A 14,963-nucleotide genomic window follows, 5' to 3' on the forward strand; every position below is an offset into this window, starting at 1 on the left:
AAAATTAATGATAGAGTCAGAAAGTCAAATTTAATTAAAAATTTAAAAACAAACTAACACCCATGACTGTTGCAGCTGTGTGTTTTAGCAGAAAGGGGTTGTAATCAGGACACCTGGTGATATAGACTAAATGTCTGTGTCCCCCAAATTCAATGTTGAAACCTAGTCCCCAAGGTGATGGTATTAGAAGGTGATTAGGTCAGGAGGGTGGAGCCCTGGTGAATGGGATTGATACCTTATAAAAGAGGTCCCAGAGAGCTCCCTTGTCCCTTCCACCATGTGAGGACACAGGGAGAAGGTGGCCATCTGTAAACCAGAAAGTGGGCCCTCACCAGACACTGAATCTGCGGGCACCTTCCCAGCCCCCAGAACTATGAGAAATATGTTTCTGTTAAGCCACCTGGTCTATGGTATTATTACAGCAGCCTGGACAGGCTAAGAGACCTGTGTCTGGAACCAAACTGACTCATACTGACTTTCACCATCCCTTCCCTCAATCTGGGTACCAGTTTTCTCAGCTTTAAGATTCGAGTCTAAGCTAGCCGGCCTCCTGGATTCTGTGCAAGTGCATGATGGGTCTCTCAATCTCCCTCTTCCCTTCCCCAGTCTAGGCTGGGCCTGCCTGGGGAGTCCCCTCCCAGATCCAGGCAGCACCCTCTCCCTCGGCCCTCAGCCATTCTCCCCACCCTGCCTCAGGGGCTGGGGCACTCACTGGAGCTGGTTGATGATGACCATTCGGACATGCTCCCGGGCCTTCAGGATCTTCTCCAGCCGGTGGATGTCGTACGTGTTGGGGTTCCGGAAAGGGATGTCATCAGGCAGGCCTGTGACCTCGACGGCGTCTGGGCTGTCCCGGATCAGTTTGTAAGGGACCAGCACAGGCCGGTTCAGGCCCAGGGCCTCACCTAGAGGACACAGGGGGTCAAGGTAAGGAGATGTCCCCTGTTAAGGCCAAGGCCTCTGGGAGAGGGCTGGAACCTGGCAGGGCCCAGTGCAGCAGCCATCACACCCCAGATAGTTAAAAAGTCAACACAAACAAAACATTTATCCAATTAGCAAAACTACAAATCTAATACCCAATGCTGATAATGAAATAGGTACCGTCACACGTGCCGGGTGCAACAATTTGTCAAATGTGTACACCTGGAACTGACAAATGAGGACTTGATAGTTGCTTAAAACCTACTACCTTTATTTAGAAAAAAATAAGTCCTTAAGTATTATGGATGAAATGATGTGATGTCTTGGATTAATTTTAAAGTATTAAACATATCAAAGTGAGTATGCAGAAATAGATAAAATAAGACTGGCAAAATGTTGGTAATTACAGAAGCCGGGTTTGGGTTACGGGGTGGGCTGCTATGTCATTCTTTCTGCTTTTGTGTATGTTTGAAAACTGGTTCCAAAATAAAAAGTGAAAAAGACAACAGCACAAACCCCCACAGTGGCTTCCCATTTACTCTCAAAATGAAACCCTGACTCACCTCAGGCCTGCCCACCTCCCCACCGCACTGGGAACCTCGCCCACCTGCGCGCTCTGCTCCCGGCCCTCTGCCCTCCCGCTGGTCCCTCTGCCTGGCAAGCTTTTCCTCCAATGTTTGTCCCCTCTTGACATTAAAGTCTCAGCTAAAATGCCCCCTCTTCGAGAGGCTTTCCTGATCACCTAACCGGGGAGCCCTTGGCCTCCCACTCCTAACCCTCCCCCTCATTCTTGGCCTCTTGGCCACACTACTGCATTTTCTTCTCTCCCTGAAATTCTTCTTTGTAAAAAATTTACTGTATGTCTCCTCTGCTACAATGCAAAATGGAGACAATACAAAATTCATCACAAATACAGTGTAAATGCATGTAGAGCGCTTGGTACAGCCTGACACTCAATAATCTAGAAAGTACTGTATCAATTGTAACTATATTAACGGTCCCACCCTGGGCTCGGCCTTCAGCACAGGGCCTCACGTCTCCTGGTTCTCATCTTCCCATGACCATCTCCCGACGGGGCCTGAGCCCCCTGATGGCTGGAGCAGACTGCTTCCTCTGGAGTCCTCAGGGCAGACAGGCATGTGCATAAATAAGAACTTGGCCGTGGGCCATGGCCTCTGCCACACAGCCCAGGCCTGGAGGCGCAGAAATGCTGACTGCATACCACAGACCGGTTCTTTCCCTTCTCAGAAAGGGGCACTGAAGGATCAGTTCCCATCCGTCATGGGCAGAGCAACTATGTCCTCGGGGAGCTGGCAGGCCAGATGGGGGCAACTGGAGGCCAGGCTGGCTGCAGAGGGAGGAGGGGCCACCCAGGAAGACTGGCCCCACAGATCCTGCCCCAGGGGCCCCGCCCCCGGGGAAACTGACCATATTTCTCATTGAGGGAAACTGACCGTATTTCTCATTGAAGAGTTCCTTCACCTGCTCCCGAAGGATCACCTTCTCCCCGAGTCTGTTGGCATCATCTTCATCTACAAGAGGAAGACAAGGGGGCATGAGGGTTGGCATGGGCTTGGCCACTGCACCTGCTCCTTCTCCCATGTGGCACCCCTGACCCTCACCAGCTGGAGCAGTCTCTCCAGGCCCCACCCACTCCCCTGCAGCCTGCTTTGGTCCCCATCCATCCATCCACCCATCCATCCCACATTCTCTGAACAGCTCCTCCAGCATAGGCCCATGTGCAGCACGGAACAGCCTGAGGAGAGGGAGGCAGGGCTCCTCTGAGGCACTCACAGCTTAGAGGGGTGGCTCGCAGTCACAGCGCCCACCCAGAAGAGACACCTTCAAGGAGACATGGGGCATGAATCGTGCAAGTCTGGGGAGGCTCCCTGGGAGAGGGAGCTGTTTAAGGAGTGTCTCTCCTGCTCTTAGAAGGCTGGTAAAGGTGGAGTGGGGTTGGGAAAAGGCACCCAGGCAGAAGAACTGGCCCATGCATGGCACCACAGGGTGCAAGGTCACAGCATACTGGATGTGGTGGACGCACAGGTTGGTGCTAGGGGAAGTGGCTGTGATGGGTCCAGCAGCGGGTGCCACTGAGACTGAACTGCACTAACAGGCACTCACCCTGCCTGCCTCGCAGTCCACCAGCCCCAGGCCCGTGTCAGGGAGACAGAACGCACCAGGCACTGGGGCTGTGCACCCTCCCTGCCAGGGCAGCTCTTCATGGGGCTTGGACCTTGTGTTCCCCTCACCCCTCTCCTTGGCTTAGAAGAGCAGCGGGGTCGGGGGAGCCCAAGATAGGGCCTGGGCTGGGGGATGTAGAGTTTGGAGAGGCCAGGGGAGTGGATGGCATGAAGAGGGTCCCGGGACAGCAGGCTGCTGGCTTGTGGCCTGAGCTGGGGAGAGAGCTGGGGTTCCAGGAAGGGCACTGTGCACCATCAATCACACAGTAACACAGTAACCACACTGGCTGGGCCTCCGCCGAGGGCGGAGCTGGACACTGGCAGGGAGCCAGGGCCTGGGAGATAAGGAGCAGAACAGACAGATGGGTCTGTGGAGAACAACAACGCCTGCTTTAATCTGGAAAATCTCACAGAACTCAGTTCCATGGAGAAGGCCGACTGGGGAACGGCGTTTCCCAGGCCCGGTATCTCTCAGCATCGGCTGCCCCGTCTGCACATCACTCTCCCCCAGCCTGGGGGCTGCCCCACAGGGCAGAGAGCTCTCCGTACTGCCAATGCCCTCCTCCCCGCGCTCCTTCACCTGCTGCCCCTTGTCCTGCCCTGTTCGTGGCTACCCTCCTGACTCTGGAGTCTAGATCTGTCGTATCTAGAAGTTCCTGCCTATTTCTTTTCAGCTTTCAGGATGCCTGAGACACCAAAACACCACGCATCCCAGTTAACCTCCTCCTGTGTCCCCATCTCAGGGAGCGACAGCTCTCCTTTGCTGCACCAAGACCCAAAACTCAGCCCCTCCAGAAACCTCCCTCCCACACGCCCCAACACGGCCCCTCCAGATGGTCTCCAGGACCCTAGACACGGCTAGAACGGACTTGATCCTTCTCCAGGTCCCGGGAAGACAACTGTGACAGAGTCCTGGGCCCAAGGACCACCCTGCTAGCGGTTCTCAACCGCTGCTGTAGAGCTCACAGGTCGCGACCCACAGGTTGAGAACCGCTGCTGTAGAGCCTAAGACCATCGGAAAACACAGATATTTACATTACGATTCATTAACAGTAGCAAAATTACAGTTATGAAGTAGCAACGAAAATAATTTTATGGTTGGGGGTCACCACAACATGAGGAACTGTATTAAAGGGTCGCGGCAGTAGAAAGGTTGAGAACCACTGACCTAGAGCCTTCAGGGAAGTGGTGGACACTTCCCACTTGTCCCCTTACAACAGGGATTCCTCTGGTGGCCAGGACTCTGCACAGGCATGATAACACTGCATATAGGGGAGGGGGGCCTGGATTCACACCAACGTGTGCCAGACGCTTAGCTGACACCTTTCCTAGACATGATCATGGCCACTCATCACAGCCCAGGATATAGAGGTTCAGAGAGGTTAAGTAACTTGCCCAACGTCACACAGCTGGTAAGTGCCAGGAATAGTGTCTGACCCCAAAACCCTGCTCTTTCACTTCACCACAAACTCCTGGTTTCCTAAAGTCTCTGTCTCCCCATCTATAAAAAGAAGAGCTGATCTTTAAGGTGTTTCCTCTTAATTTTTTGCTTTATCAGCTCGTAGTTCCAGGTCTGTCTCCTCTTGAGCCCAGGGAAAGGCTGGATTTATAGCTGGTTCTCGACAAAGCCTGCTGGATTGAAAGGAAGTGGACAGCAGTCGAAGATGAGCCCAACAGCTGAGGTTGCTGTGGTCGTCTGACGAGGCCGTCTCTGGAGAGTCTGAGAGTGCCTGTCGCATGCACCCACCCTGCCTCCCCTGGAGGCTCGTGCTGCCCAGTGGGTGGAGAGAGACCAAGACAAGACAGCCTCCTCACTTTGGGAGAGGCAATGCCAGACCCCAGAAGGGCACAGAACTTGGGAGTCAGAAACCTGAGTCATGAGACGTCAGCTCTCAGCATTTCTGCTCACTGCTCATTTATCTCCTGAACAAATATTTCATGAGCGCGGTCCCACTTGGACGCAGTGCTGTTCCTGGGCACTTAGCAGAGTACAGAAAACGGCCCTAGTCTGAGGCGGGAGAGGGCGAGGAGCACGTGGTGACCCGCCGGGCTTGGAACACCGCTATGTGAGGACTGTGCCAGGCCCACAGCAGTTACCACTGGGTTCTCCCGCCTCAGTGTCTCCCCACTTCTTTGCTTTTATTTAATTTGGAGGAATGATGGTCCTTTTTTCTTAAAGGAACAGTTGAATAAATGGGCCAAGTAGGTTCTCGGGGTGAGAGGGTTGGAGGGGAGAGTGCCCCTGCCCTCTGGGTACTCAGAGGAAACAGGAGGCAGCTCCTCGGGCTGTGGGGGCAAAGGAGTGACCCCCTTTCTGGGAGGAAACCTGAACCAGAGGGGAAGGGGCTCCTCCATGTTCCTGCCCCAGCCCCAACCTGCCCAGCTCTGTGTTGGGGAGAGGGCAATGTGACCATCAGAACATACTGGTGTTGGGGCTTGCAGGTGCCAAGGACAGAGCTGGTCTCCCTGATGTGAATCGTGGTCAAAGCCCCTGGCCCATGCAGCTTGGCCTGGCATCTGGTTACCCCTGGGGTAAAGAATGGGGGCTGGGGGACGGGAGCTACACTCCATGGTCTAAAGGCTAGTTATTACTACTATGAACCCTGAGTCAGCAAACCTATTCTGGGGATCTGGAATAAACCACGCCTCCTGTGCTCCTCTGAACCTAGGTTGGCTGTAATAGACACCAATAGCTGCAACATTTCAGAATGTTCTCCATTTGGAAACATAATTAGGGCACAATGTGGAGTGTGAGTGTGTGTGTGTGTGTGTGGCCTTAAAGTATCTGCTTGAATGCCTATATACAGTGGGGAAGAAGGGGCAGTGACAGGAAAGGTCCCTGGCTCAGTAGATTACAAAGCAATCTTGTTTGTAACCCTAATGCTGTGTGACATTTGGAAAAATCACTCAACCTCTCTAGGCCTTCGTTTCCACATCCTTCAAATAGGAATCCTAGCCTGTTGGGAGGATCTAATCATGTCACATAAAAAACTTTAAGGTTTCAAGCCATCAAAATCAAATTGTTGTTGATGGCATTACTAGACCAATGCCTCAATTATCCTGTGGTCTCAGGAAATGAAATTTTACAGGAGACTCTTCCAGATAATGGAAGTTTATTCTCTTAATCCTCTGGGTTTGATTTTCCCATTTTAGGTAGAACAGTTTCTAAAATGTATCCAGTACCCTTTTCTTATTAAGCACACAGTGTGGCACGTGAGAGAAGTCACCCTCATGATCTACCCCCTAGTGCCTTCCAGAAAGTGCCCCCTTTACCCGCCACAGCAGTGACCTGTACCCCACTGCCCCCGCCCCATCCTGCGGGCATTTCTCCCGCCTCTTCCTGCTCAGTCCAGTTTCCTGGTCTCCTCTCTTTCACTATTGTCTGCCCTAGAAGCTCTCATCTTGTCCTTTCTCATCTGCTGTCTGTTAGCTGAGGATTAACGGAATTTTGCCTGGGGAAAGAAAGCAACCAAGCTTATTAAATCACAGCCATAGTAGATACACAATTTTAAGCCAATCAGCTTCGGGGTGATGCCTGGGGTGGCCCCCCAGCCTTCTCCTGGGGCAAAGTACAAGAGCCGTGAGCAGCCTGGTCTTTCCCTGCCTGGTGTGAGGCCTGCAGCTGGGACTGACGACCATGCTGATAAGCATGATCATAAACAGAAGCACAGAGGCAGCCAACAGCGAAGGAAGGGCTGCTTAGAGGGAGAGCTCTGTCCACAAGGTGGAATAAATATTCCTCCCCTCCCCTCTCTCTGCCAGGCCTGGGCTCGGCAATCCAGGCATCAAGCAGACCTGGGCGGGCCTGGACCTGCAGAGAACACGGTGGATGTGAGGGCACTCCCCCTTGGGGGAGCAGCTGCCTGGGCCACAGGTGGAAGAGCAGCCACATTCCTCCCTCAGGCCTGCAGCTGAACAACACCTCCCTTTCCTGGCACCAGGCCTTTGCCAGGAGAAGAAGGTGCATTGGGTTCATCTTTTAACTCCTTGTTGGGCCTGCACGTAGGGGCAGCAGGAATTCCGTCATCTCTGTTTTACAGATGGAGAAGCTGAGGCTCGGAGAGGAGATGGCTGTGCTGCAGTGGGTGGAGGCCCTTGCCCAGGCCTGTGACCTCATGTACCAGGAGAAACTTCTGTACGTGCGCAAAAGGAAACATGTGCAAGGGTGCTAACTGCAAGGCCTTGGGAGCAACCCCAGAAGCCTGGGGCAGGAAAGCAGATGAATTCAGGATGGTGTAACGGCTCCATGGAATATTAGGGAGCAGGGAAAACAAACAAGCTACAGCTACATATTTCCGCAATACGTTACATCAAGTTAAGTGACAAACGCAAGTCCCAGACTTGATACCTGGTTATAAAAGTAGAAAAGAAAACAAAGCAAATGAAACAAATTTGTTTTAGGCAAATATATGCCATAGAACAATTTAGAATATCAGCTATTGAACAATGATGACATAATGTGTGTGTGTGTGGGGGTACAACCGCCATAAAAGACATTGAGGAATATGAATATAGACCAGCCTTGGGCAAACTATGGCCCGCGGGCCGGATCCGGCTGTTCTATCCGGTTCTCTTGCTCTCCCCTCCGCTCCTTTACTTTGAATTTATATTAGTTCACACAAACACTCCATCCATGCTTTTGTTCCGGCCCTCCGGTCCAGTTTAAGAACCCACTGTGGCCCTCGAGTCAAAAAGTTTGCCCACCCCTGATATAGACTGTATATTTGACAAGAGGGAGTTGTTAAGTTTCATAAGTGGTATAATAATGTTGTGGATATGTAAGAGAATAGCATTGTTCTGAGGAGATGTGTGTTGAAATATTTAGGTGTGAAGAGTCAAGATGTCTGCAATTTACTTCAAGTGGAAATAAATGGGGGGTGGGGTCTCTGTGTGGGGGAGAAAGATGGAGGGAGGAAGAAGGGAAACGTGGCAACATGTTAAGAATGAATGAATCAGAGAAAGGATGTATAGGCAGTGACTATACTATTCTTTCATTTTTTTCCTGCAGTTTTGAAAATTTGGAGGCAAAAACCAAGAGAATGGTACACATAAAATTCAGGGTATTTGTTCTGGGGAGAAAGGTGGGCAGGATGACGGAGAGCACGTTGTTGGTACTGTTCTAATCCTCATGCGGGTGCTGGGTCCATGGGTGTCCGTCGTAGTATGTATTAACCTGTTAGCAGACCATCAGGAGGGAATACCAACGAAAGAATAAAAATAAGTGAATACTAAGCGCAATGTGGTATCCGGGACTGAACACTGAAACATCAAAAGGATGTTAGTGGAAAAACTGATGAAATTTAATGTCTGTAGGTTAATCACGTCCTATCAATCCATGTTAATTTCTTAGCTTTGACAAATGTACCAAGGTTATGTGAGATGTTAATGTCCTACATGGGTCAAACGCTATTTGGGAACTCTGAATCTTTGCAATTCTTTGTAAATTAAAAATTATTTCAAAATAAAAGGTTATAGCAATCCATTGATGGTTACATGTAGACATCGATGGCAGAGCGATTGATGTGATTAGTGCATGAGGTCCCCTGGGGAGGGGAAGGGAGGAGGGAAGAGAGCAAGTGTTCTCCCTCAGGCTTGGCTCTGTGCTCCCATCAATCCACCTCTCTTCCCTGGGTGGGTGGTGGGTGGGCCACCACCTGCTGAGGCAGGTGCTCTGCACTCCTCCCTAGAGCCCAGCTGTCTGACCTCCAACTGCACACAAGGGGCTGAAACAGTGGCCAACAGGGGACTCTGGCTGGGGCCTCCCCTGTTGGGGCTACCAGGCCCTTGCACTTTCCCCTCAGCTGCCAACATGGGGATGCAAACCCCACATCTGCTGACCACACACCCACCAGAGACTGCCTGCAGATTTAGGGATGCCCTTTACTCCTCATCATGAGGCTGACCTCTAGGTGTTGATATCCCCGTTTTATAAATAAGTAAACTGAGGCTCAGAGGAGTCAAGGTGCCTGCCCAAAGCCACCAAGGATCTGGTCTGCAATCGGTGGCACTAGGACTCAAACCCAGGTTTCTCTGACTCCCAGGTTCTGCTTTCCTGTCTGAGATCAGCCCAGCACCTTCCGGAAGGGCTGTCTCACAAACTCTCCTGCAGCCCAGTGGCTTAACCTACGAGCCAGGGTGGGCAGGGCAGGCACCCAGTTTTGTCATGGGGTCCATCCTAGACAGACAATCCTTGGGCCAGCCACACTCATGGCCTTTCCCAAGGGAAATGCCTCCTTCTCCCCCCCCCCCCCCCCCCCCCGCTCTCTCTCCCCCTCACTCCCTTTGCTTTGCCTCCTTCCCTCTCTCCTCCCTTCCTCCTAGGTCCCAGCTACACAGAGACAGGGACAGCACTGACCCAAGGCTGGCCAAGGCCCAGGCGGAACTGTAGCCACACTGGCCACACACAGAATGCCATGCTCTCCACATGATGAGCAGGGCATCTGCACCTCTCTTGGGAAAAGTGGACAAATTGGGGCAGTTGGCCGCACAGGCTGGGGCAGGAGGGATGCACTCTCCTGCATCACCTGGCTGATTTTGAGGACACATCCTCATGCTGTGCAGCAGCAGCAGCCAACGGCTGTTCAAGAGAGAAACCTCGGCTGCCTCCAACCCTCACTAGAGCTAACTACCAAGAACGGACATTCCCTGCGGGCTGCGATGGTTGTTTTTCAGTGACCTATTTATCTACTGAGCACCTATGATGTGTCCAGCCCGAGCACCTATAATAAATAATGCCTGACACATCATAGGCGCTCAATAAATAGAGAAATCAAGCTCTTTTAAAAAAAAAAAAAATCTTTATTGATTTCAGAAAGGAAGGGAGAGGGAGAGATAGAAACATCAATGATGAGAGAGAATCATTGATCGGCTGCTTCCTGCACATCCCCTACGAGGGATCGAGCCCACAACCCAGGCATGTGCCCTTGACCGGAATCAAACCGAGACTCTTCAGTCTGCAGGCCGACACTCTCTCCACTGAGCCAAACAGGCCAGGGCGAGAAACTGACCTCTTAAGTGCCAGACACTATTCTTAGATCTTTGTATGGATTCATTCACGTAATCTTTCCAACAACCCTATGAGGCTCTATGAGTATCTCCATTTTACAGATGAGAAAGCTGAGGTGCAAAGAAGAAAAACCCTTGCCTTAGGTTACACAGTGAGTGAGTGGGGGAGCCAGGATTTACCCTAGAGACCTAACCACCTCTTAGTAGATATAGCCTCTCTCTGTCCTGGCTGCAAGGATGGCAGAGGAATGTCTAAAACCCAGGCTCATTATCATGCTGACAGCCTATCGGGACCTTGTCTCCACATGTGAGGAGGGAAGAGATCTTCCTTCTACCCCACCCATGCTGCAGCTCCTCACTCTTCTGCACTTGCAACCCCGAACCCACATTCCCAACTTCCTCCTTGAGCACCTTGGATTCTGCACTTCCCCAAAGAGCCTCTCCCTGGTCCCAGACCCCGCTCTCCCACACAGCTGCTCAATGGAGAAACCCTTAAGTGTCTGGCACTTAAGAGGTTGGTTTCTCGCCCTGGCCTGTTTGGCTCAGTGGAGAGAGTGTCGGCCTCGGATTTGATTCCGGTCAAGGGCACATGCCTGGGTTGTGGGCTCGATCCCTCGTAGGGGATGTGCAGGAAGCAGCCGATCAATGATTCTCTCTCATCATTGATGTTTCTATCTCTCCCTCTCCCTTCCTCTCTGAAATCAATGGCTGTCTCCAACCCTGGGTAGGCTGTCTGGCCCCACAGCCATGCACGTGGCCCCCCACTAGCTGTCCTAATCCCCGGGGCCTGTGACTATGTTTCTTTTTATAGCAGAAGGGACTTTGCTGCTGTGACTAAGCTGAGGATCTTGGGGTGGGGAGATGATCCTGGATGATTCCAGTGGGCCCTAAATATAGGGTGAGGCAAAAGTAGGCTTACAGTTGTTCATACGGAAACTAAGACAGCAACGAATTAATAATACAAGGGTAAACTCTGTTTTGAGTACTCACAACTGTAGACCCACGTTTGCCCCACCCTGTATGGTCACTAGAGTCCTCATAAAGGAAGCAAGAAGGTCCAAAGCTGGCGAGGGGACAACGGAAGCAGAGGGCGGAGTCCTGCACTTTGAAGATGGAGGAGGGGCCATGAATTTGAGTGGCCCGCAGAAGCTGGAAGACGAGAAAAGTTCCTGCTTAGAGCCTCCGGAAGGAACCTGTCTGCCCATGCCCGGCTATGGCCCTGCTGTAAGGCTAATTTCAGGCTTCTCACCTCTACAACAGTAAGGCAATAAGCCTGTGTTGCTTTAAGCCACTAAGTTTGAGTAATTCATTACAGCAGCCACAGGAACCCTGTATCCCCTTTCCTCCATCCACAAATCCAGGTGGTCTCCATGACAAGCCACTTCCTTTTTTGTTAATCCTCACCGGAGGATATTTTTCCGTTGAAGGAAGGAGGAGAGACAGAGAGAGAAAAACATCAATGTGAGAGAGACACATCAATTGGTTGTCTCCTGCACGCGCCCTAACCAGGGACGGGGATGGAGCCTGAGGTATGTGCCTTTGACCGCAATGGAACCTGGGACCCATCAGTCAGCAGGCTGACGCTCTATCCACTGAGCCAAACCGGCAAGGGTGACAAGCCACTTTCCCAGGGAAACTTCACACACGTCCAGCCCATGGATCAGTTGACTCTCATCTCACTGTGGCAAGAACGTCTCACCTGGCCTCCACAAATCCATTCTCTGCTCTGCAAGCCACGTTGATCTTTCTAAGCAATCTACCTGACCATGTCATTCCCTTGCTTAAAGCCTGCTGAGGGCTGTTGTCCACCTGACAAATCCATCCTCCTCCCCCTGGCACACAGACCCTCTGCTGGTACCACTCTTCCTGTTTGTCACCCAGGTAGTATGTTCTGCCTGCCATTCCCCAGCTCCCCACCTGAGAGGTCAGGGAAACCTGCGCAGTTTCATGGAATAGATAATGGACCATGAAGGGGGACCTTCTTTTCCTGCCCCGCCCTGTGTGGCATCTACGATCATGTATGGGGGAGGGGGTATCTATAAAGGACAATTTTTCCTCTCGCGCCCAAGACTGGGTCCTGCTAAGAAGCCACCACTGCTCAGGGCCTGATCCCAATATCCCAGCAAGATGCTCAGTCAAGTCTCCAGGCTGTGGGGTCTTCATGGCCACAAGGGGAGAAGGTTCCCCCCTGGGGAGAAATGGGGTTTTCTCATTGGACTTCAGGACACTGCCCACTCCTCCCTGACCAGCTGACCAGCCCCTTCTCATCTTCCCAACCCATGAACACTGAAGGCACCAGGACTCCGGCTTTGACTTGACTCACTTCCAATGATCTCATTCTGTTTTAGGCCTTTAAAAACCAGCAATGTGCTCATGACTCCCCAAATTATACATTAAGCCCAGTCTGCTCCCTGAGGTCCGACTTGTGCAAGGACTTACTACTAGATGACACCCCGGAGTTAACAGCCACAGAATGAGCCCTGACATTGCAGTCTCCCAACTGGCTCCTCCTTTCCTTCCAGCTCAGCCCAAATCCCGGAGGTCAAACTCCTCTCCCTCACAGCTACATCAGCAAGTTCTATTGGCTTTTGCTACAAATATACCTGGAGCCAACGACTCCCCACTGGGCCTCCCGCCTTACTTTTCTCCCTGATTCCATCTGTCCTCCCCCAACAGTCAGAGCAATCCTGTTAAAAGTCTAAATTGGATTCTTTCTTCTGCTCAGAAGCCTGCACTGGCTCCCAGCTCACGGAACAAAAGGCAGCATTCTTACCCCGCCCCACACAACCTGCCTCCTCTCCCATTTCCTACCACGTCCGTCCCGCATCTCCTTCCTCCCTGGTGGGTGATCTCAGGGCCTTTGCGGGTGTTCTTTGCCTGCAGTCATGGTCTTGTCCCGCTCCCCCAGCTCACTACCGCCCCCTTCAGGCCTTTCCTGGACACCTACCCATCTGCTATAACTCCCTAAATATAAACACAACCTCTCTCATGGCTTCTCTGCTTCTCCTTAGCTTTATACTTCACACACTGGTTATTCTCTGCATCCACACCAGAACGTAGGCTCCGAAAGGCAGGTTGTTGATTTTTAAAGTCAGTGTTGATTAAATGTCCAGCACCCAGCCCAGTGCCTGACCACAGACACCTGGGAACTGTTCATGGACGAAATAACTGCACCTGAGCTCCCAAAGCCTTGAAGGGCCCCTCTGCAGGCTGTGCTGTCCTGGTCCCCATGCCTGGGACCCCCCGCCCTCCCCGTTCCCTTCACCACCAGGCCTCTTTTGTCACAAGACCCCTTCCGAGGCTGGAAAGATCCAGTCCACCCAGCAAACGCCCTGTGCTGAGCCCCGCCCCCACTTCTGTGGCTCAAAGAGGCATTTATCCGGCAGCAGGAGCTTCTGTTCAGCAGGCAGTGCCTGGTGACCCCTCCAGCTGATCTCCTTCCAGCCCAAATAAAGGCACTGGTTGTTCCTGTCGTCTTGGGTGGTCCCAGTTGGGGACATGGTTTCAGTGAGGTTTTCTGGAATGTTGCACAAGAATCAGAAGCCCCCTTCTGGGGCCCGTGGAGGCCCCGTTTTAACAATCTCTGGGGAACTCTGAGGTTCCCCTCCCCCACCTGGCAGGGCTGGGGCCACCGACCAACCCAAGGGCAGGATGGGGCTGCAATGACCTAGCTGAGCCCCCACAGGCCAGGAAAAGGGTGGGGCCTCCTGACATCACATCCTTCCATCGCCCACTGCGCAGCCTCTCCGGGAAGAAAGGAGGCAGCCAGCCAATTCTGGGCCTGGCAGCCAGGCGTCTGTCTGCCCACAAAGGCCTCCAGGCCCCGCCCCGCAGATGCCAGCTCCTCCGGGGAAGGCAGAGGAAGATCATTACTGGAGCCTAATTAACAAAGAAAAGCAGAGATAATTAAGTGGAAAAACATGTGGCTGGCACTGGAATTGTGATATCTTTAGAAACTTGAGAAAGAAGGTTTTATTTTGAGTTCTCAAGAGCCTGACAGATGTAAGGGTGGAGAGAAGGTGGGGAAGGAGAAGCTGGAGGAGCGAGCGTGTGACGGGGGCGGGGCAGAGAGCGGTGCAGGGAGTGGGGGAAGGTCACCACTGAGGGCATTTCTGCTCCAGGTAGCCTCAAGGCCCAAAGGCAAGAAGGCTATTTATCTGAGATCACAGACAGCAAGTTAACTTGTCCGAGATCAGATAGTTAGCGAACTTATCCAAGATTACAGACAGTTAACTTATCTAAGGTCACAGGCTCAGAAGTGGTGTGACCGGTTTCTGAAGGGGCAGGAGACCTGTTTCCGCCCCTGTTCAGGCCCCCACCAAACGCCCTCAGCTGATGGCAGCACCTCGCTGGCAGCCAGGCCCAGCTCAGGGGCTCTTCCCGGGAAGCCCACTCCACAGCACCTGCTGAAGGACAGACCCCATAGAGGAGAGGAGCCCAGGAGGGGCGCCCATGGGGACAATGATAGATGTCACCCATGTGAGAGGCTCCCTGAAAACGGGCCGTGGCCCTTCACCCGGGGAGCTTCGCTTCGGGAACTGGGCCTCAGGCTGTGCTGGGGTGGTAGTGAAGTGAGTGAAGTAGAATTATCTCCGTTCCTCAGCAGAATGTAATTTTACGCTGCAGTTCCTTAAATTAAAACTCAAGTTGAGTTTATGAAACAGACCCTGTGAGGACTTCTTAGATAAAGCTAGGGCTGCCAAGAACTCCGGCCCTGGCTTACAGAGGTGCTCGGCTCCGGCTTCGGGGACATCAGCGCAAGAGCTTGCCAAGGCCGGGTCTGCAGGGTCCAGTCCACACTGCAAAGCCAGGCCTTCCAGGCCCTCCACGCTCTGGCCTGGCCGGCCTGCCCGC

General features: G+C 52.5%; 1 protein-coding gene across 3 annotated transcripts in view; it reads right to left on the minus strand.

The window, feature by feature from the left end:
• Nucleotides 1–14,963, minus strand: part of GTF2IRD1 (GTF2I repeat domain containing 1) — a 104,936-nt gene that overhangs the window by 8,517 nt on the left and 81,456 nt on the right. For all 3 annotated transcript variants that reach the window (XM_080677702.1, XM_080677700.1, XM_080677701.1), the window contains exons 22-23: nucleotides 2,376–2,453; nucleotides 713–905 (exon numbers count right to left, since the gene is read on the minus strand). In XM_080677702.1, coding sequence (XP_080533828.1) covers nucleotides 713–905; nucleotides 2,376–2,453 — 271 coding nt within the window. The remainder of the gene's footprint in view (nucleotides 1–712; nucleotides 906–2,375; nucleotides 2,454–14,963) is intronic.

This window comes from Plecotus auritus (genome assembly GCF_963455305.1).
Source record: "Plecotus auritus genome assembly, chromosome: 7".
NCBI classification, from domain to species: domain Eukaryota; kingdom Metazoa; phylum Chordata; class Mammalia; order Chiroptera; family Vespertilionidae; genus Plecotus; species Plecotus auritus.